The sequence below is a fragment of the Sparassis crispa genome (genome assembly GCF_003851025.1).
Source record: "Sparassis crispa DNA, contig_000001F, whole genome shotgun sequence".
NCBI classification, from domain to species: domain Eukaryota; kingdom Fungi; phylum Basidiomycota; class Agaricomycetes; order Polyporales; family Sparassidaceae; genus Sparassis; species Sparassis crispa.
Window position 1 is genome coordinate 3,921,599 of NW_020939748.1, and position 22,032 is coordinate 3,943,630.

General features: G+C 51.5%; 6 protein-coding genes across 6 annotated transcripts; 1 reads left to right on the forward strand and 5 right to left on the reverse strand.

Annotated features, from left to right (window-relative positions):
* Positions 1-1,888: 1,888 nt before the first annotated feature.
* SCP_0214080 (hypothetical protein) lies at positions 1,889-3,397 on the reverse strand (the record flags this gene model as incomplete). Its single annotated transcript, XM_027755310.1, has 2 exons — positions 1,889-2,576; positions 2,631-3,397. The coding sequence occupies 2 exons, from the start codon at positions 3,395-3,397 to the stop codon at positions 1,889-1,891; spliced, it is 1,455 nt and encodes a 484-aa protein (XP_027611111.1).
* A 584-nt stretch (positions 3,398-3,981) lies between these two features.
* On the reverse strand, positions 3,982-5,273 carry SCP_0214090 (Peroxisomal coenzyme A diphosphatase 1, peroxisomal; the record flags this gene model as incomplete). The annotated part of the gene is made up of 8 exons (XM_027755311.1): positions 3,982-4,213; positions 4,269-4,483; positions 4,535-4,568; positions 4,621-4,706; positions 4,752-4,772; positions 4,822-4,912; positions 4,992-5,120; positions 5,170-5,273. The coding sequence occupies 8 exons, from the start codon at positions 5,271-5,273 to the stop codon at positions 3,982-3,984; spliced, it is 912 nt and encodes a 303-aa protein (XP_027611112.1).
* A 620-nt stretch (positions 5,274-5,893) lies between these two features.
* SCP_0214100 (hypothetical protein) lies at positions 5,894-7,091 on the reverse strand (the record flags this gene model as incomplete). Its single annotated transcript, XM_027755312.1, has 3 exons — positions 5,894-6,628; positions 6,686-6,970; positions 7,023-7,091. The coding sequence occupies 3 exons, from the start codon at positions 7,089-7,091 to the stop codon at positions 5,894-5,896; spliced, it is 1,089 nt and encodes a 362-aa protein (XP_027611113.1).
* Positions 7,092-7,487: 396 nt separating this feature from the next.
* SCP_0214110 (Chitin synthase 8) lies at positions 7,488-14,123 on the reverse strand (the record flags this gene model as incomplete). The annotated part of the gene is made up of 13 exons (XM_027755313.1): positions 7,488-7,590; positions 7,642-8,290; positions 8,347-8,513; positions 8,573-8,637; positions 8,693-8,782; positions 8,836-8,859; positions 8,912-9,361; positions 9,414-9,536; positions 9,587-9,806; positions 9,859-10,213; positions 10,269-10,594; positions 10,653-13,706; positions 13,762-14,123. The coding sequence occupies 13 exons, from the start codon at positions 14,121-14,123 to the stop codon at positions 7,488-7,490; spliced, it is 5,988 nt and encodes a 1,995-aa protein (XP_027611114.1).
* A 465-nt stretch (positions 14,124-14,588) lies between these two features.
* SCP_0214120 (Probable coatomer subunit beta') lies at positions 14,589-17,608 on the reverse strand (the record flags this gene model as incomplete). The annotated part of the gene is made up of 10 exons (XM_027755314.1): positions 14,589-14,623; positions 14,692-15,015; positions 15,071-15,352; positions 15,405-15,613; positions 15,663-15,767; positions 15,818-15,984; positions 16,037-16,555; positions 16,606-17,091; positions 17,146-17,529; positions 17,591-17,608. The coding sequence occupies 10 exons, from the start codon at positions 17,606-17,608 to the stop codon at positions 14,589-14,591; spliced, it is 2,529 nt and encodes an 842-aa protein (XP_027611115.1).
* An 894-nt stretch (positions 17,609-18,502) lies between these two features.
* SCP_0214130 (hypothetical protein) lies at positions 18,503-21,718 on the forward strand (the record flags this gene model as incomplete). The annotated part of the gene is made up of 10 exons (XM_027755315.1): positions 18,503-19,545; positions 19,597-19,743; positions 19,800-19,904; positions 19,954-20,028; positions 20,084-20,529; positions 20,579-20,692; positions 20,746-20,898; positions 20,953-21,197; positions 21,248-21,439; positions 21,500-21,718. 10 exons carry the CDS (start codon positions 18,503-18,505, stop codon positions 21,716-21,718), a joined length of 2,739 nt encoding a protein of 912 aa, XP_027611116.1.
* Between the last annotated feature and the right edge of the window lie 314 nt (positions 21,719-22,032).

The window sequence follows — 22,032 nt, forward strand, 5'->3', positions numbered from 1 at the left end:
AGATCAGTCCAATTATCTCAGGATTTGAGGAGGTTTGAAGTCTCACTTGATGCCAGACAGTTTTATTAAATCACTCAAGTTGTATGTCAGTCTGAAAGTTATCCTAAAAATAAAAAACTTATTATGAAGTTATTTCTACTTTAAAATAGGTTTAAAATAACTTTCAGATAAGTCTCTTGTAAGCAGTGCCACTTACACTAAACTTATTTACTCTATCTTTCAAATAACATTTGCATACTCCTGCCAACTTATTAAAAATTGCTTCCAGTGCTGATTATCTTAGGATTTATGAAGATTTGAAGTCTCACTTAATGCCAGACATTTTTTATTAAATTATCCAAACTCACTGAATACAATTTCCAATACATTGGCAGAAGTAAGCGAATGTTATCGATAATAAGTGACATGGCTTACAAGAGACTTATCTGAAAGTTATTTAAATCCTATTTCAAAGTAGAAATAACTTCATAATAAGTTTTTGTAATGGGTCAGTTCTGACGACTGTTACTCATTATAGACTGCTTACTGATTACCTAAGCAAGTTGCTTTTAATCCTTTACACTCACCATCTGGCTGTATACACTCAGTCTTAGCTTAGTTTTGGCTATATATTGAGTCTACTGCAGCCCTGATGAGCCTAAGGATCTAGGCTGCTTACAGTATTCCATTTCTACTTTCAGATAAGTCTCTGCTAAGCAGTCACTGGATGCAATTTCCAATAAATTGGCGGGAGTACATGAATATTATTTGAAAGATAGAGTGAATAAATTTAGTGTAAGTGGCACAGCTTACAAGAGACTTATCTGAAAGTTATTTGAAACCTATTTTAAAGTAGAAATAACTTCATAATAAGTTTTTCATTTCTAGGATAACTTTCAGATAAGTCTCTCCTAAGCAGTGCAACTTACACTGAATTTATTCACTCTACTTTTCAAATAACTTTTGCATAGTCTCCCCAACTCATTGGAAATTGCATCCAGTGAGTGCAACTTACACTAAATTTATTCACTCTATATTTCAAATAATTTCCCCAACTTATTAGAAATTGCATCCAGTGACTGTATGTTAAAATGTATGACGAACACTGGATGCAATTTCCAATAAACTGGTGGGCATTACCTAAAACTTACTTGAAATGTCGGAAAAAAATAATGTGCCTTGTAAGGGACCTTGCCTTACGACTCCTTAATTGGGACTTGTAACTGCCTTGTAAGGGACAAAAATGGTGCCAAAATTACTCAAAATGTCCTAATTTTCTATTGCAAGGGAGGTCAAAATCCATCGCAACTACCTTATTAGGCATGAAAGGTTTTTCCGACAAAGTGCAAAAGTGTAGTATAAGCGGCTCAAGACTTATCTAAACTTTGTGGTAGATATAGAAAACTTATTGTAAAGTTATGTCTACTTTGGGATAGGTTTCAAATATTTTCAGAAGAGCCTCAAATTACGGGAAAATTATTTAATCTATCTTTACCATAAATTCACAATAAATATGGGCAGCTTATTGAATGATGCATCCCGTGAAAATCTGATTCCAGGAGACTATCCACACCGACGACATATGATAATACTACAAAGATAGTAAGTGCATGCAGAGTGAGGTCTGTGATGTAATGCATGAGGCTACACAACCCCAAAGGACGTAAATGTAATGTGAGACTGTGAGGCGGACGAGGGATAACATGAGACTATGTGCACTGTAGTGAGCCACAGGAGGAAGATAAAAATGTAGGCAAGATGCGAGGAAGCTAGATTATAAAATATATCGAGTCCATTTCGTGAGATCAAGTCATGATCATCGGTTCGACCGCGCGAGCCATCCTTTCGCATATCCGTCCGTCCGTCCGTTCGTTCGTTCGTTAATCCAAGGTGTTAGATCTTGCAGGCCTCATCGTCCGGGCCAGAGCATCGGCTCATTTCCCTTGTCAGGGGAATTCGGCTCGTCCATGGGGTCCACTTCCCTCAGGACGCCGTCCGCATCCAGTTCCATGCCAGCGGTCCTCGCGTCCTGCTCACCATCCTGGGTCGACTGCGCGTTAATTCCCGTGCGTGCATCCGAACTAGTCTCAACGTCAAGCCACGCCGCCCGCGCCATAGGCAGTGGTGTCAGCGGTTGCAGCTGCAGCGGCAACTCCATCGGTTGCGCAACACGAGCTGCGACAAGTTCTGCAGATGAAGTCGCCCCGTCGACGGCGGGTGGTGGCGAAATCGGCCGAGGTGACGCCGTCCAGCGATATCCATAATACAGTCCGGGTGCAGGTGCGGGACTCGGCGAGCTCGCTCGACTTTCCTGCGAAACCTGTACATCCACATGTATTCCGCGCCCGTGAGACGGGTGCCCAGGAAACCCGTACGGCCGCGACGGCGACACGTGGTCTGCAAAGAACGTGTAGACGTAGAACGCTGACGTCCTACGCCCACTCCCCGACCCACGTCCCGCTGCCGGAGGGCGACACTGCCAATACCGCGGACCGCTCGGGTGCAGTGCCGGAGGTGTGCGCACCGCTGAATTCCGAGAGAAGATGCCCTCCGACGCCGCCTGGCAGGGCATGTAGCGCGTCCCTAGCGTGTTCCCGCTGCGGAGACCTCAGAAACGAGAATAAAGAATAAATCCAGACCGCACGACGTACCATACCGCGCACCCTATTCCCTCGCGCACGCACCCGCATGCGCTCTTCATCATCTTCGCCACCACCGAGCGTTCAAAATAAGATGCGTCAAGCCCGACCACAACCTCTGTCGCCTCCTCCTTGCCCACCCACACTCCCCGCGGCCGCTGCGGGTACGCACGCATATGAACCAGAGCGCCGCACCCGTTCGTCCGTCGCGCCGCCTGTGAGCTCGCACGTCCAGAGGCTGAAGTAGACGCCGACCGAGATCTACTACGGCCTGGCAAAGGCGATGGCGCAAACGACGGCCCGTGCAGCCCAGTCACCGCAGACGGGCCCCATTCTTCTCCGCCGCAGAAGAGCATGAACTCCTCTTCCTCTTCGCCCTCTCTTCTTTGTTCTTCCGTCTGCGCCCCTCTCGCGGCGCCGCTACCCTCACCTCTGTCGTCCACATTCCAGTCTCTCCACTCGCCGCCGCTGTACGTGTATTCGTCTTCGCCTGCAAGCTCCGTGGGGACGTAGGGTGGCGTGGGCGTCCTCGAGGGCACTACCACGATTGGCCGTGGAGCAGAGTTTGAGCTGGACATGTATGGGGGTGCAGGCGGTGCTCTTGCGTGATCTATGCGCATAGCACCTCGACGGCGTAAACGAGAAGCTTCTCCCGTACGCACGAGGTCTGAGAGGACGATGGAGTCGTCGGCGTCGATTGGTTGGGGAGCGACGCTCGAGCGGCGGCGAGTTTCAGGACGCTGGCTGTATTCCGAGTGTCGACGGTATACCTGGGGCATTCCTGTGCGAATATGGAGTAAAACAGAGTGAAGTCGGTTTGCTGTCGAGGCGGTATGAGATGAGGAGGTGAGGCGGCGGCGAGGAGAAGGTGAGGTGCCAAATTGGCTTATGTAATGCTCCCTTTTGCTTCCGTCGGCTGCACGCTGGAAGGAACAAATTCGAACAACAACATTGAACTTTATTTTCTGGGTGACGACGACCATACATCGTGAGGAGAATGTGTTGACGGCTACAAAAAAGGTTTCTCAGGGTATTTGTAGACGATATCTGATCTGTTGACCGACTTAGGTTACGATTGCTCTACAATTACTTACCTCGCACACCTCGGTACCGACACAGAAGCTTCGTGGATCCACAACCTTCGTACTAAACGAGAGGCGACCACAGGACTGAAGTGTTCTAGTGTCTGACTCGTGGAAATTAGATGGGAAAGCCTCGCCAACTGTGGGATAAGTACCGTGGACAAGCGAAATCATGTCTGAGATCTGAGGCCTTGCCTTCGCCGGCTTTTGTAACGGAAGGCCGCATTGATGAGCATGAAGCCCGTTCAAGTCCAAGGTGAATGAATAGATGATAGATAATGTCACAACTTGCTGCGTACACGACCCCTCCTCGCCCCGGGATGAGCATCGTCCGTCTTGGATCCGGCGGTCTTATCCGGATCTATACCCTCCTGCTGGGCAGCCTCTCGGAAGACAAGATGGTGTCGGAGTACGTGTGCGAGCCGCTCTTCCCAAGAGGGCTGATCCGGAGCGAACACCTCAAAGTCCGGCTCACGCCCGTAGCCAATCGCGGCTACCCTGATCAATATCGAGCTGTGAGAAGCCGTTTAGGAAGGTGAACTCCAGACGATTGAATGGGAGAACATACGCAGTGAGCCCGAAGATGGGCTTCGTTCCGCCCGCTTCCCTGCCGGTCAAGAAGCGGTGCATGCGGACGTGCCCTTCGTGTGCGGCAATGTCAACGTACGTATGATATTTCATCTCGAGCATCTCGGGCTCGGTAGAGAATGGTGGCTCCGAATGCAGGAGCGAAATGAGCGGGTGAGAAAATAGAGAAGCAACTTCGGGTGCATTAAGAATTGGCTGCGGATCGACAGTAAGTGTTGTGAAACTGGAGAATCAATGTAATCGTACTCGTAGAGTATTGTCCAAGATCAAGACAACCACCCTGACATCTTGAGGTACAACGCAGTATATTCAGTAATCGGAGAAACACTTACGGTATCACCACCAGTTGGTTGCCGGCGAGGAATGGTTCTACGACGCAGAGAAGAGGGACTTTTTGGCGGTCCATCGGTAAACCTATCTGCTGCACTCAGTTGCCGCCTTGTCGAAGTAGTAGGTGGGATACCTCCTCGAATGCCTCACGCCGCTGTCTCTTTCTTCAGCGCATGGAGCCTGTCCAAATTCTGAGAACTTACAGCTGTCCACTCGATGCTGTGGTCTTGGGCGTCCCACTTGCCACCAGGTAAGGAGGTATCACCCGCGTATGTCCTCAATGTCGACGCACGACTTCATTATGTAACATACAGCATCAACAATTTAAAACAGGCATCCACAATAGATAATTTTCCCAGAAGGATACACATACCGACTGAGTAAAACGTACAAGTCGCCCGTCCTCCCAACGAACAACGCTACCAGTACAGCCGCACATCGCGACCTCGGTATTTGCAGCCGTATCTTCGGAGGTTGATAGTTTAGGAGGTTCTGTATACACCTATAAGACAAGCATCAGAGCATTCCATGAACAACTGCTAGCGACAGACTGTTTAGACTCTAGCTTGAGCACCGGAATGGGGGCTTCATTCAGCTGAAGCTTTGGTCGATGGAATTTGAGGAGATTGCTGCGACGACTCTTAAGCTTGAACATACGTGATTAACAACCAGCCTGGTGACATAGGTCTCAGAAAGAGAGGCTGGGTGAAGGATGATATATATACAGTATCTCGCGAGTGAGCCTAAGCTGGATTTCAAGTTGTTGCGGAGAACCTCTGACACCTGCATCCGGATTAGGAAACCGTTGTAGTTCGCAAAGCGCTGCGCTGTATGGCCATGGCAGTTCTGCCCAACCTGGATATCCTTTCTAAACACACTCCAATATTATCATGCGCAAGTGAGTGTCACAGAGGTAAGGGAGATGTAAAATGACATGCGAGTACAGGCACTGCGTCATTATGTAGAATTCGCCTCAGCTAATTTACGTCCGATTCTCGCCCATCCCCTATTGGTTAGATATAACACAATATTATACGTGAATGCGAGGCCGTGTGTAAAACAGTGAGATAAAGACACCAATCTGCAGTTGCTTCAAGACGGAGAAGGGGTCCGGGAGGCACGAGATCGCAGTACAACACAGGGAGGGAGCAAATGTACAACAAAAACCTGCGGACGACGGATGGAACGCGTACAGGTACATCAAATCGATAGAGAACAGTCAGAGCAATATTACATACGAGAGAGGGAACAAAAATGACACAGATAGTAGTGTATCTAGAACTCAGGCGTCCTGCGACCAACACTCGCCCACGACGCCTCGCTCCCTTGTTGGGATCGGGCATCAGATACATCCTCATGCCCGCCTCCTGCATCCAGCATACCAAAATGGGGAGACAACACTTCCTGGGCGCTACCGGGACTGAACATGCCTGACCGTGGGGACAGCACATCGTAATCGTCATCCGACGGCAAGTCGAAGTCAGAGCCAATATTGGGGGAGCGTACATCTGGGGAGGTCGACCCGCTGCTGTGCGTCTCGACTGAGTAGACATCAGAAAACGGTGAATGTGACCGCGAAGTCGGGTTCGCCAGAACAGTGGCCCCGTGTCCAAGTTCAGACGTGTCCATCATCGCAGTATTGTACATAGAAGCAGGAATATTGATGTCCGAAGCGCCCGGTGTTGAGGCCTTTGAGGATCCAGAAGATACAGATGAGCCAATATCTGTGATATTAGGTGTCAGGGCTCGAGACGATGGATCGGAATAATTCGATATCGGAGTGGGCAGTCTTGGAGAAGTAACTCGAAAAGCGACCTGAGGTGTCTGATGACGTCCTGACAATGAATGCACCGACGTCGATGGACTGGCGGAAACCGAATGTTCCCCGATCGACCTTGGGCTACTCGGTAGCGACGGTCTCTCCAGTGGAGAAACTGGGGAAGAAGGCGCAGAAGAGTCAAATAACACATGCGTGGGCGATAGGGTTGAATAGGGGATGAAGGTGTTGGACTAGCAGGATGAGATCAATGAACAAGCCCGACAGTCGTGAATGATGATGGTGAATACCTCGTCCATCATGCCAGCCGTTCTCCTGTGTCTAAGGCCAGACCCGTTCGGGCTACCTCTCCACTCGTTCACCTCTTGCGTTACCAGTTGTTCGAGCTCAACAGGCATCTCCCCTCGTTCACCATCCGATCCTGATCTGCGGGCCCTATTCTCATCTCTACCATCCTGCGTTGTGTACTGCGGGACAGGAGCGGCAGTCAGACGATGCCGCCGTCGGCGGCGGTTTTCGAGGAATGCTTCAGCCCAAGCTTCAATCTTCGGAGCGACGTGCGGCTCATAGACAAACTGGCGGTGATAATGAGCCCATCGATTGCAACAAAATTCTTAAAGTCTTTACCTCCTTGAAGGCTACAACAGCCACTACAGCACTTAAAGCTGCAATAATATATACCGCTGGAGCAGGCATGACAGATGTGGTGGAAGAGATGGAAGTAGTGAAGGATCCTATGTACTCAAGCTAGCGCGGCATCAATGAGGGGTATTTCCACGTGATCTCAAAGTTGCTCTGATAATGTGCATTCGCCTTCGATCTTACACGCAGGCGACAACTTCAAGCAACAACAATATAAAGAATCCATGCCAATGAGAGTGGGAGATTTGGTATTGCGAGTCAACGACGAGTCGGATGTGCTTCAACGTCCTGCACCGACAATTATTACAATGCTTTATTCAATAACTGGGGATGCAGTATGAGGAGAATAGTCCGTGCAATGTAGTAAAGATGAGGCACATATGCCGAAGTCCGTATGATAAATGTCCAAACGTCAATCCATGTAACGACCGAACCCAAGTCCACTAGTGTTCATGACTGTGAAAGGATTTTGTCTATCGAGTCATTCAGGAACTGCTTTCGACTTGCGAGATCCGCCTTCGGGAATCGTGCCTGGATGGCTTCCCGAGCAGTCCTGCGACGTGATCAGCACAACTGCGACTGACTTCGTCCAAACTGTACTCACTTCTTCGTAACTGTCATGAGATCTTGCGTACTCAGGAAGTTTCGCAAAGCAGTGAGGAGGTCGTCGTCGCTGGGATCTGGATTCATACTTGGCCCAGCGAACGGATTCACCGAGGTCGCAAGAGAGAATGTTGACGTCGGTCGTTGCATTCCCGGGGGGAATGTAGGAGGGGCGAATCCACCTTGTGAGCCGTGCACGTCACCCTCGCCTCCGAACATGTTGAGACTCGTCATGACGGTATTGCGAGGAGCTGTAGGCATCATGCCGTAGACGCTGGCAGTGTTCTGGTATGGAATTGGCCCAGGCATGGCAATTGGTGCACCGTATTCGGAACCAGCGACAGACCCGTGAACACTCGTTGGCCCGAACGGTAGTTGAGGCAGAGCATAATGCGAAATGGCCTGCTGCCCACCGTAGTGCGATAGGTTGGTCTGCGAAGGTCTACCGCGAGGATTAGAGCCATTCGGATCTGTCAGGTTGGTATCACGGTAGTAATCTCCAGTATTAGATGCCTGGTGGAAGCTAAGAGGCGAAGCCGTTCTTGACTGAGGAGCATGGGACCGTGATTTAGCTTGAGATTGAGGTTTACCGCTGTAGCTAGTTTCATCTGAGTGCCGCGAGCCCGTCTCCCAGGCCTCCGCCTCATACTCTGTGGGGTGAATGTTCGAATTTGAGATCAGTCGGAAGGTAATGATTGGGACGCACCGCTGAACTTCTTTAGAGGGATCATCGAGTCATCGAACTTCTCGTCGTCGTTCATGATGACTTTCTTGTTAGTACCCTCACCGATGACCAGACGCGTGTTACCCCAACTGAAATCGTCCATGCACCAGAAGGAATACAGCGGTAAGAAGAAACTGTAGATCGGAAAGCTGGACACGGACAGGGAGAGTTGGTCACCTACACCGGACGAAATAACCACAATACATACGAAAGGATGTAGACAACCATCCAACCGATGAGCATAAATTCTCGCTTGATAAGGAAGATCAGAGCCTAGAAGAAAGTTTCTGCTCAACTCGGAGCTCTGATTGAGATAGAGGTTGCTTGCCTGTAAGCCGTAAACAGCTGCCAACATGACGATGGAGATAATAGGTAATGCCCCCCTTCCCGTGGAAACGGTGATGATCAAATATAGCAACTGCGCAAGGTCATCAGCCAAGAAGCTTGCAGAGTTTATCGGCGGGGACTCACGTATACGACTGTCGCAGGCAAGATCTGGAGCAAAAAATGAACACCACGTACCAATAATAGACCAAGATCAACGTACCAGAGTACCCACGATATCGATGAAGACAAAAAACCTCATTGAGAAACAACAGAAGCCAATTAGTTCAGGCAGGAAGGCCAACTCGCAGAGGTTATGAACGGTGGAGTTGATCCATCGACGACGTTGGGAAAACAGAACGCGCCAGGACTCGGGGGCTATCGTACGAGCAACGGCATCGGGGGTGAACTTCGTCCTGAACGTAGGGAAATGCTTGAGGAGTAGAGTCGTAAGATAACGATCTTCACCGAGAGACAACAGATTCTTCTTGTGTAGCGTATCCACGATGGGGTCCGAATACTCCTCAATGACGCGGTTGGAGATGATGATTGGGCGACCCTTGTCAGCCGTCCGAATGCGGTACATCGAGAAACAACCAGGAAGACAAGACACGGAGCCGAACAAACTCTCGAAGGCCTTGGAGAGATGGTGGGAGATGTAGTACTCGTACACCTAGAGTACATATGAACTCATTGCTGAAGACCTATAATTCGACTGTACTCACCTGAATCATTGTCCACCAAGAGCCTTCTTCGTTGTCCAGCTTCGTCTCACCACAAATGCCAATGATACTTGAGTCATCTGCTGCTGCTGCAACAAGGCGATTCAGGGAGTCCGGAGATACCGCCTAGACAGCGACGTTAATGTGTCTGTACGTCTTCCAAAGGAAATACTCACAGTATCAGCATCGACCGTGAGGATGTACTCATAGAACGCTGGATCTATACCGATGACGTTTCGCATCTGATGATACAGTTCGAGCTCAAGCGGCGACATAGGCGCATCGAAGTGAACCCTGTTGAGGTACTGCATCAACACAATTTGACTGTCGCGCTTTCCACGGTTGCCGGGCTTGGTACGCTCCGTTGGCTTGCCGACCTTGACAACCACCACATACCTTCACACGAAGATGAGCGGCGGTTGAGAGGAAACGAAGATGAACGACTTACGGCACTACGTGCCCCTCGAATTCATACAAACCGGAGTAGACCTTAGCGTAGTTGAGCGCTTTCGATCCTTCGCCTACTGATTTGAAGAGCACTGGTTCAGGATCTAGTTTGGGGTCCACACCGAGGATATCAAGCACTATACGAGGCGTAGTCCGATCGTTGCCAGTACCGATGATGTTGCCATCACAGATGAGGAAAATGAGCTTGCGCTTATCATCGTAATGAAGAGCAGAAAGCGAATCGATGGTACGCCGTAAGGACTCTTCGCCCTCAGTGTAACAGGGGACTTGGCATATCACGAACTTGTCGAGCATTTCCGGTGTTCCCTTCGGTGCGAGCTGGAGTGCAGCGAGGACTATAGGATTCAGCAATCAGAAGCGGCTCAGATTCAACCAAAGCAGCATACGTACACTTCAATCCCATGGAGGACATTAGGATACACGAGAACGCCAGCAGAAGATAATTCTGCACTTGGCACCGCGGAGTGTTCCGGAAATCTGTCGTTCCCAGGTAGAACATGTTGTTCATGCAATTCACATTCTGCTCGCGATACGTCACGTTCATGGTGGCAAGCACTTTGCTGATGGACGACGTCAGATCTTGGCCCGGTTGCTGCTTGAACAAGCTAGTCAAATCTGGGCTCAGGAAAGCGTACAGATTCATCCCCTCGTTGACAGTCACGGTATTGACGTAGTCCGTCAAGTCATAAATGCCGTTGTTCCAAATGGCCCATAGGCTAAAAGATCGCCTTTGTAAGTAAACCACAATATGGTAATAAATTACGCTTTACTCACCGCTGGTCGTTATTCGTACTTGCGGCTTGACCTTCGATGTCGCTCTTTTCCCATACGAGCGCACCCTTGTGGAACTCGGCTATTTTCGGTTGGAAGACGCTGGTATACCAGTTCTCAGAGTCGAGAGCGGTGTTCTGAGCACCCTGCATTTTACCAGAGATATGCATGGCGTTCGGAGCCTGTGGTGTGAAGTTCTTATACGTAAGCTGCAGACTAGTATCAGTGACGAGACCAGGGCAGGCGAGTGTCAGCGGCGGTGGAAAGTAGTCTGTCAGGTCTTGACCTGCTAGGATGTCCAAAGTATCGGCGTCGTTGCTGACCAGACCCGGGATATCGCTGTGATCCCCCTGAACGAAGTTGGAAACATCATAGACCTGTCCTTGAATAGAGACGTAGTAATCGTTGGTACCAGTGTGTTGAGCAACCTGGCTGGGATTCCAAGCCTTATCGTAGTTTGGACAGAGTAGACGTCCGAACTCCACGATGTAGAAGATGACGAAGCCATTGAACGCGACGATGAGGACGAAGATCGCGAATTTCTCGCGCCAGGCGAGTCGGACATCAGGGCGTTTCATGCGACCGATCCTCGTCAAGCAGAAGTCCGGGATCCAGAATGTCATCAACCAGACGACCAGTAGCCAGTTGCGACGAGAGCGACTCGACGGGACTTCCTCCACGGCATTCGGTGCATCTTTGACGATTATGCCACCGCTCTCTTTTGACTCGAAGGCAGGCGGGCTGTCGTAGTCTCCGCCCTTCTTATCCCATTCGGAACCCCATCCATCACCATCTGGCTCGCTATTCGCCAAACCACCGCCGACTTGAGGCGATGACAGGCCGCCCTGTGCGTAGCCAGGACTCATGTTAGGATCGAGATATCGGGACCCGTTGGTTCCAGTGCGGGCGAGTAGCAAGTTGTCGTCACTCCCTCCAGCGCCGTAGTATCCACCAGGCGCAGAGAACGACGCATCGTGCTGAGTGTGCGTGTAATCCGTTGTGTCGTCCTGGAGAACGCTCTCGTCGTCCTCCGCACCCTCTCTCGAACCCTTCTTCTGATCCTTCTCGGCTGCTCGCAAGACGTCTTCGACCATTTTCCACGCCGAATAAGTCAACCAAATCATCCGATAGCCCATGACATAGTCAACGCCATCTTGCCAACCATTCGATGCTGCGCACTGTCTGATCCGCTCTGCCTCCGAACCCCTCATAGTCGGTACGTATCTGTCGCAGAAGACGGAGTGCTCGTAATCCACCACAAACTCTGTCTTCCGCCTAGCGACCAGGTCTGGAAGAAGCAGAGCACGGATCTGCGCCTTCACTCTCCGTTTGTCGAACGAATTTGATGATCCAGAGTCGTTCGGGCGAATGCAAGATACGATCCACGAATGTGTCCGATCTATATTGCTCATGAGCTCCGAGAGGGTGTGGTTCAACTGTGTGGTGATGGGGTACACTTTCGCAGGATCGAGGTGCGAGTGTGCTTCTTCCGACGAAGGTGCAGTACCGTCGCGGGCCAAAATTGGAGTCGGGTGTCGCAAAGGTCGTGACGAGACTTGCGCCTGCACGATGATATTCTCGTCCTTGGAGTGCCTCTCGGTCGCAAGGTTAGGACCAGCCATGAGCTTGGAAACAAACGCATCGGAAGAGTTGCGCAAAACGGAAACAAATGCAGAGTCGAGTACATCTGCATCTTTCTCGATGAAACCGTGCACATCATAAGCGCACGGGCCGGCGTAGTGGTTGATGCCAAACTCGAGATGTTCACCGGCTTCCGACGTGTGAGCTTCAAACGACGCATGCCCACTGAATTTCGCCACGAGGTCCTGTAGCATCTCCTCGTCCTTCTTGTCCCCACTCTTTCCGGACCTGTGCGAAGACGATGACTTGTTCATGATGCCAAGAACACCACCAGGCTTGCGATGTGACCGCTCGCTCAACTGCGCGCCACGTAACAGCTCGACGCACGCCGAGTTGTCCATTGTGGTGATCTCGGGCAATGAAACACTGTCCCCAGCGAGCTGCGCGTTGTAGCCGACGGTATCTTCGAAAGCGTTGCGGATCACGTACGAGTGCAAGATCTCGTTCGCGAAGTTGATACAGAATTCGTCGAATCCGGCTTGACCGTGAGGCGAAATCAACGGTGCAGGACCACCAAAATAGACCGAAGCCGAGTTCGGGGGACCCTTCATCTGAAACCCAGGCTGGTCGAGCAGGACAATCTGAGTCGGTGGGGGAGGATCTTGCCCATTGGGACCGATCCTGTGGTTGGCCGTCTCGACGACGAATGCAAACAGCATCGCGTAGAGGTCTCGGACCAGCTGGTCGCGTTGCGCTCCGCTCTGCTGTGCGTTGAGCATCACCATGTACAGCTCCTTCCGAACGTAGCTCGTCTTGTTCGTCAATGTCTCCGCTAGCTCCTCAGCACCTACTCCCAACAACCTCGCCGCGTGTTCAAGAACGGCCATATTCATAACGTAAGCAGACACATCGCGCGCGTCCGCTTCGCCAAATTCCACGTTCCCGAGAACAAGGATGGCTACCAGGAGACTGAAGATGGACGAAACGTGCTTAGGTTTAAACCCCAACGTCTTCATTGCCACCCGCAAGTCCTCCATCGCGATCGAGTCATCGCTGAACGGGCCCGACGGTAAACGATAACACCCAGAGGATGCGAGCAGCGCATACTCCGACGGATCCTCCAGCACGTACCGATCCCGCTCCTCCGGGGTAGCCCCTGCCAGAAATTGGTAGAACACATGGTACGTGCGCTCCTCGAACGACAGGCGGTTCAGACGAGATTTGTCGAGAGCATACGTCAACACCTTCCCAGAGCTGATCCGACCGCGTTCGTTGAAGTGTAGCTCGAGGTACCGCCCATGACGAGATGCGTTAGGGTTAATGAGCGTCTTCGCGTTTCCGAACGAGTCGAGCAGAGGAGTGAGCGCTTTGATCTGCTCTGCCAACCGAGCCTCTCGCTTCGAGTGTGTGGACAATCGTAGGACCTGTTCGACGAGGAGTTGCGAGCTGAAGCTTTTCCCTGAGCCTATGTTTCCCCTGCATTGCCCCGGTCAGTGTGGTTCGAATTCGATCAGCTTCGGGAAACACTCGCCGAAATATGACGGACTGTGACTCGTTCCTCCTTCGCATGAGCAGGTACATACGAGCGGCGATATCGTACAGGTGTGGTGATAGAGGCGGAGGACCACCGGGCAAGGGTAAGCTGGTGTCCTTGTAACACCGCTCCTCGTACTCTTTCGCGCTCGCCTCGTTCACATTGGCCAACGCCTTGTACGGGTTGACGACGACGAGATTCGATGTCCCGACTCTGGTGTAGGGTAAGTCTGCTCGGAATCGTGCTTGGAGGACGGAGAGTATGGTCTCGTCGGTCGGATAGACCGTTGCCGACGTCGAGGATGCAACAAGGTCTGCGAGGTCGCCAGAGGTGATGGCAGGGGACGGTGTTGAGGCCATCGCCTACAGAAACGAAAGGAAGGTTGCCGTCGTTCGACACAGCGAGCACGTCGTTCGTAAGTAAGTGGTGGGAGCGGACCAGCAACACCCTGGAGACACGCCTGGAACGTTACGCCCGTGACTTGAATGTTACTTCGAATACTCACAGGCGAATGCGAAGCAGATTGCGCCGTACTGCCGAGTGTAAAGGCGTACTAAATACTGCCGGAAAGTAGGAGGAAACGAGGTAGAACGAGGAGGGCGAGGAAGTAGTAAATGATGATTTGTGTTGAATGATTTGTGTTGAATTAAATAAATAGTATTGATCAAGCTACAGTATAATAGGCTATCACGCCGTTGTAGTGAATTTTGTAATATCTTCTTTAACTTTCTAAGCTTCAACAGTGATGGCGGGTATTGAGACTGTAGCTGTGCTCCAAGGTGAGAGAAACCTATTTTCAGAAGCTATGTACATCAACGAGAAGTCTACGAGGTCTCTGGTTCTGGTAACTCAGCGTGCTCTATTTTTTTGGTGAGAATATCAGATGGCTTCTGACTCACGCAGACACAGGAAAACTCAGAGACGAACCTGAATTGCCGTTCACAAGAGGTAAACGGATAGGGTGCGACTGTCCTGCCTGTTCCCGGTCTAACGCCCCTTCCCATCCCTCCTCAAACAAATCTGGGTTCGCAGCAGGGTCCGCGATCGCCGACGCAAGCTTTGGTCTATTCTTCGCCTGCAGCTCCGTTCGCCACGCTGTCACCACTTCCGGAACTTTGCTCGGCGTGTATGCCCGCGCAAACATGGCGGCCTCTGGCGCCCGATGAGTTTTGACAAGCAAGTCAACACACGCCTTCGGATCCCCGAGCTGAAGCAACGAGGCAAACGCGAGGTTATTTTGGCCCTTCTCCTCTGGGCATCACGGCAATTAGCGGCGAACTGCCACAAACAATGAGAGCGGTTTTACCTGCCGTCCTGGCGAGCTTGGCCAAACCGTGCTGATCTCCGATAGCGAGGAGGAGGAGCATGAGAGCACTAAGGTCTCCTGCTTTCTCGAAGCTCTCGCGGGCCAAATCAAATCGCCACACCGCCAGAGCGCGGTCGCCGATCGATTTCCACTTCGCCTCTGCTTCCAGCTCGGGTACAGACCGTGCAATATCCACTGCTGCGTCTAGGTCATCCAGCTGGAGTGAGAGGTCAAACTTGTGGTCCGGATCGGTCGTGATTTGAAGAGCGAGCTCCTTTAAGCCTGACGAGTGCGTCAACATCGAGTTGACGGCTGCAGCCTAGACTATGCTTACCTTTGCTTTCGAGGAACATCGCAACCTTGGTTCTTTGTTCCTTGGGAACGGTTGGTAGAATTTCCGCTGCAGCACCCATATCGCCTCGCAGCACAGCTGTCTGATACTCCACAAGGCTCAGCGACAAAGAATAGCTGTAGACGTTCATATCCTTGTCTGCGAGGTAGACGCGATTATGAGCTGGAATGTAGCCCATGAGGTACAATGGCCTGTAATTGCAATCAATATAAGTCCAAAATCTCAGAACCAACCGCCTACGTGTCGAAGGGAGTAATTGTGTAAGACTCGGCGCCCACAAAGTAGTTCAATCGGTTGCTCGTAGTGAAAATGAAGCAGTCGCCAACCCATTTCGCAGTCTTCACGCTGCAATATATTGAGTACGAAGCAAGACTGAGATAATGTAATGCCCTTACCCCTCTTGCACTTCCGCAACCAGCTCGAAAGCTTCTTCTACTCCTTCGTCGCCGATCTCACCGCCTTCCTCCAACTTAGTGATGTAGGCGTCACGGTCAAATCTGAGGATATAGAATGAATCTTCTGAGGCAATTGCAACCAATGTGCCCGTGCCGGACCAGAAGACCTATGTTTCCTCGGGCATTAGGAGGCAAAAACCCCAAAGTAAATATACGCACATTTGTGGCATCAACCTCAATTCTGCGGACTACCTCTCCTGTCTCCCAGTCCCAGAAGAGCACAAACCCGCTGCCTCTCGCGGCTAACAATGTACCTCCGTAAAGACCGTCGATGGTCCACGAACCGACACCTTTTATACCAGCACCGCCACGCTCTCGGAAATTCTTATAGACCCGGACCTTGGTCTTACCCTCGAGAACAGCATATGTGTTGGAATCTCCCGCCCATGCAAATGCGTTTCCGTTCCCGAATGCTTTGTTCCGCCAAGCAAGTGCAGTGTAGACGATGTACTCCCCGTCACCTACCACAGTCACGAAGCGCCCATTCGGTGAATGGTTGAGCGACGTCGAGTAGATCTCGGTCGTTCCTAACTCTTTGATCGAGAGTGGAATCCGATTGCCCTCTGCGATTACATCATCTTGGATAGTCTGAAGGTTTGCTGATAGCACCTCGTTGTTGTGCGTGTAGATCAGTTTGCCAGAGGGGTCCATGCTGTAGGTGGGTTCGTCCCGGCCGAGCTGCCCAACGTGAGTATTGTGCGCCAGAATACACCGGTAGAGACGGATACCTTGATAACGACGATACCCTCGTCGTAACCGACTGCAATCTCGTTCGACGTCTTGCGAATAGCGATGCACCAGGCCCGCTCGAGCGCATAGCTCAACGTGTTCTCCAGGCGATATGTTCCACTATTCCAGATCTTCACCGTCCCGTCCTCACCACCGCTGATAATGATTGGAAGGTTTGGATGGAAGGCGACGAAGAGCACGTTATTCGTATGGCCCTCGAGGGTCTGTACGCAGCTTTTGCTCAGGTAATCCCAGATTTTGATGGTCCTGTCGTCGCTCGCAGTGACCAAGTACGGCTTATCTGCTCCAGGATAAAAGTCGACGTAGTTGACACCTTTGTCATGTGCTTCCAGAGTGAAATTCGGGTTAGACGAGCCCAAAGACCATATTTTGACGGTGCGGTCCAAGCATGACGACGCAAAGGTGTTCGGATCCTTCGGGTTGACGGAAATGTTCATGATGTAGTGTGTGTGACCTTCATATGTCTACCATGAAGAGACGTCCGTAAAGCATGGAGAATAAATAACTTATTCACTTACCTGTATACACCTCCACTGTTTGTCCCAATCCCACGCCTTGATTGTCATGTCATCACTGCCCGTAAGAACAATGCTCGCCGTGGGGTGAACAGTGAGACATCGAATGTAGTCGGGGTGTGCCTCGAAGGCAGCGACCTTCTCATGCGTGTTGTAGTTGAAGACGCGGAGTTGGAAGTCGTCTGAACCGGCGACGAACCAATTTTTCCGTGGAATAAAGCGTACGCAACGAACTGGAACTTCTGACACCTCAAATGACTTGATGATAGCGCCTGTCTCGTGGTTGTAAATGTTCACCGCGCCATTGTATAAGCCCGTGAGCAACCAAGGTTCTGTTGGATGAAAGTCGACTCCCTTGACACGGTCTGATCTACTGAATAGCTTTCTCTGCAACCAGTCAGAAATGACCCGGGCTTTCCGTACGAAGATGACGGAAGTACAAACTCACCTCGATGTCCAAAAGCATTCTCCGTACCTCGAATAACGTTGCTCAATTGCTCCGTTTGATAAAGCGACAAGTTTCGCGTCCACACTTTGTCAGGTAGGGTGAAGGAGCGTGAAACTGTGACGAGGGGCGAGCTTGACACTGTGAACCAGATTTGTTGGGACTGCAGTACCGCCCGCAACACGTAGATGGTGGCATGTAGGCGCCCGCTGCCCAGTATTTAGTCTACACGTGACCATTGGACGCGGGTAACTTGAAGTACTACAGACTACAGTAGTTGCTCTTGTCTTCCCCCACATCTCCGAACGTTTATGCGTCGCAGGATAGCTGGCAATTGATCAAATCTTGTGCTTTTTCTGCGTGTTTATCGCCAATGCTTTGATGGGCGCGGCGTGCGATAGACATTCATTTCCGGGTGCCAGTGACCCCAGCGTCGTGCAAGATTGCAATCTCGGCCCCTCAACAGCGCTTAGTATTTAACTTAGAACCTTTTCACCTTGCCTTTCACCGCAATATTCCTCCAGGGCGGCATATACTCGATACGCACGTCGAAAACTTCCGCAAAAATCTCACTCGTCTCCTGCATGCCTTACTTCCACCTTCTGTAGTGCGATATTTATTTCATTCCGCAGGAGCAAAGAGCCCGTGCAGTCGGGAAACGCATGGTCTGCACGTGTTGAACACAGTTCCTGTAGATGGTGGTGAGTTGGGCGACGGAGTGATCTGGAAGCGTATCAAGGCTCGCTGTCCATGTACGTTTTGCGCAGAAGCATGGCTGTCTGCCACGAACCTCGACGAAACCGCCAGGCAGTGGGGTCGCTTCCTCGATATATACTCTGTCCGTGATGTCCCTTCTCCTCATTCAGGGTGGTTTCTGTCCGTTCGCTCCTTGTTATCCTATCTACCTCTTCCGCTATGTCGTCTCCTCCTGCGAGAACCATCTCGCCTGAGCCTACGAGAACCGCGTCGCCTTCGAGGTCCTTTCGTTCCCGTGTGGGAACGATCATGCGACGTACTTCCTCTGGGCTTGCGTTTACTAAAGCTGGTTCTCTGTCACGATCCGCATCCAAGAGTTCCTTGAAGGTGGACGCAGCGCAGGCGTCGTCGTCCACCCACGACCTCCACTCTGCGCCGAGTCCCGTCATGGAGTCTCCCGCCCGCGAGGCCGCGGCGGAGAGCGAAGTGATCACACATCCTCCAGTAGGCCCTTCTCCACTATCCAACTCGACCACGGCTCCCGCGGAGCCTACCCCGCAACCAAGCCCTGGGCCCGCCGAACAGGCTCTTGCAGGAGAACCTAAAGAGGTTCCGGTCCTTGCACCTGCACCTGCGCCTGCCCCCGCAGAAACTGTGGAGCAGCCTGAGAGTGCTGCACCAGAGAGCGATGCAGAGCTGGTTGCGGCACACGAGATTGAGATACCTCACGTGGAGAGTCCCGAAAATCTATCCGTTGCTTTGGTGCCGTCACCTGCGCTGGTCTTCGTGGAACTTTCCAGTATTCCGGAGCCTCAGCCTGCCACCGAGCCGATTTCTGCGTCTCGGTCTATCGTAGAGGAACGACGTCCTGACTACTTCTCATGGACCGACGGGCACACCTTGGATCCGAATTGGTCAGCGTCTGACATTGAGGTACACGCGTCGACTGTTCCTGTCCAGGTTACTCCATCCAGTGGTGCGCCTACCACTGGCGTCTCATCTGAGACTATTCGTGCTGCTCAGACTGATGCTGAAGCATTCGCATGGCACGACGAACCCGCCGTGGTGGTAGCGAAGGAATCAATGTCTTCTCTCAGTGCGAAGGGCTCCGTTGAGGAACACTCAGTACCACGGTCTGGCCGCATCTCATCCAGGGCTAGCAAGTCCTCTATGGCATCTTCGTACGGGCAAGTTCTCAACACAGTAGGAAGGCGTACATCCGTGAATTTTAATGGAGGCCGTGGTCGTAGTTCCAGTATTCGGTTCGTCTCTCGATTCCGCGTTTGATGCTTGTTCCTGATAGAGTATTTCAGCATGCCAGTTGAAGAGCCGTACTCCAATCCTTTCGCTGATCCTCCGTCGCAAGCTGGCCCAACACTTCCTTCCGCGGAACCTCCGTTGCAAGCTGTCTCAAAACCACCGTCACTCTCTCCCGTCGAGAGTGTACCAGACAAGGCTCAGTATGTCACTCACATTTACACTTGGGACTCTGTGTTTTGACCCTTACCTCCTTCAGAGTCGTGGTAGCACATTCACGTAAAGAACCGTCCTATGCGGAGTTTCCTACCCCAGCTCCGGACTCCTTCCCTCTCCCTCCAGCTCGTGATGTCATTGCTTCCAGGTAAGCCTCAATGCTTCGGTCTTTTGAATAGCGTCAAACATCGCGACAGATCCTCCCATACTCCAACAAAGGGCTATAGCCTTGATGGATCGGCATATATGGACCAAATCCAACACGACACCGAGTGAGTCGGATGTAATCTATCGCGCGGACCACAGCTTAGCCATTTTGTTTCGCAGCGAAACACGCCCGCTCTTGCCGCGTTCTGTCAGTCCTGCCGTCGTCAAAGCTCCTTACCAGGGCGCACCTGACCCTAGTGGCGTACCATTCCCAACGATTGTACAGCTTTCTGGTCCCGCTGCGAGATATTCCTATGAAAGACTCGGCTGGAGCGAATACGCGCTTCCCGATAGTACGGTGTACTACGCCAATTCGGGGATGCACGTCACAACAGACATCGACCTGCGCAACGCAAAGAAGTTCAAGGCGGTAGCCGACTACGTTGCCCAGAAGTCTTCTGACGAATACGGGCTTGCTCCGCCGGGTTGGGAGCTGTGGCTGAGGGATGCAGGCCTTTTGAAAAAGGACTTCATGACGGTGAGGAATTGGGTCAATCACAAGGCACGCGTCGTGTCAACCGTGCCGCCCCATGATGTGTCGTTCGACAACATCACGGATGATGACAGTAAGTACATCGACTGTTTTCCCTGGTCGGTGATTGAATGTGCTGCTAGGATTGGATATGGAGTATCGGTATTGGGTCTTCCTCGAGGGACATCCAGCTCATGCTCCGCTTCCTGCTGAAGCTCGTGCGGAAGCCATGGATGCCTTGTCTTGGTCATATACAGGTGCGGCGACCGTCTCATCTCAGGCCTTTGATATCATTTTGAGTGATGTGCAGATTTTCTTCTTCCGTCGCAAAAACCAGTACCTCCACCATTCTCACCACAAGAGTGTCAAGAACTTATGAGGCTTCTACGGTCGTCAGAAGAAGGTTCCACAGGTGGATCTCTCGTTCACACACGCATCGTCGCTCGAGTGCTACTACGGAAAGGTTTGTCATTCAATAACATCAGAACTGTATTTTTTATCTTGATCATATTCGCAGTACAATGGCGTCAGCATTATTTCCGTCCACATAGGCCTCTTCCCCATGACACGAACAGACAATCAGCCCTTCCTACACCTCACAGACCTTTCGGTCGGACGATAGTTGATTTCTTCGTATCGTGCCTCTGTTTAGGTATCCCTTACCTCTTCTTGAACCGCTCGCATCACCAACGAATAGACGAAGAGAGCGGTACGCGGAGTGCTGGGTCGATGCTCATGGTCGATGCATGTGCTTGTCTAGTGGTAAGTGCTTCTGGTTCACGACGAAGCATAGCTCTCACACCTCCGCGCAGGCTGCCGTCATTTTGAGTGCCTCTGTGACGTTCATCTCGTTGCCAGGCCTGGACGATGTTGCGAGACTGGCTGGTCTAATCGCAATCTTGTTCTCAGCCTCAAGCATGATATCAACTGTGATCGCGCTGTTCCGTTACAAGGCGGAGAGAACAGTAGTCTATGTTGGAGGTGAAGGTCTCATGATGTTGTCGGTGAGTGCTTACCGTGCATAGCGCGCGACTCGGGCCTGACGTGGACTTTCTCCACATCAGACGCGCAGCATCATCATGTCGCTGCCGCTCGTTTTCTTAGCGTGGGCAATAGCAGCCTTTATGACAGGCATCACATTCTATTCCTTCCGTGGAGCCACTCTCACAGGACGAATGGTCATCAGACATCCTTTCGAGGCATATACGCACTGGGCGGTGGTGGGAACGCTAGGGGGGTTGGGTGGGGTGTTGCTTATGTGCGCTCTGCTGGCGCGCCGTTGATGCGAGAGGTCTGTAGAGACGTAACTGGTGTCGATATGACTACTTTCATTCTGCTATCTATTGTGCGCATTCATCATTGGTTTCTGTAGTAGTATTGCTCCACTTCTGTTGAGCTGGTGCTTGGCATGTTCTCAGTTGTTCCTCTGTATTACCAGTATTGCAGAGGCGATGAATCGTGTACGACATGCGATGCACCTATTGATGTATCGATGAACTACGAACGGATCACTCGCAAGATCCGTCTGCGTTCTGAGTGGAGTGCCAAGTGGATGATTGAGCATGAGGAATCACTGTGACTCCATGACTGGGATCCA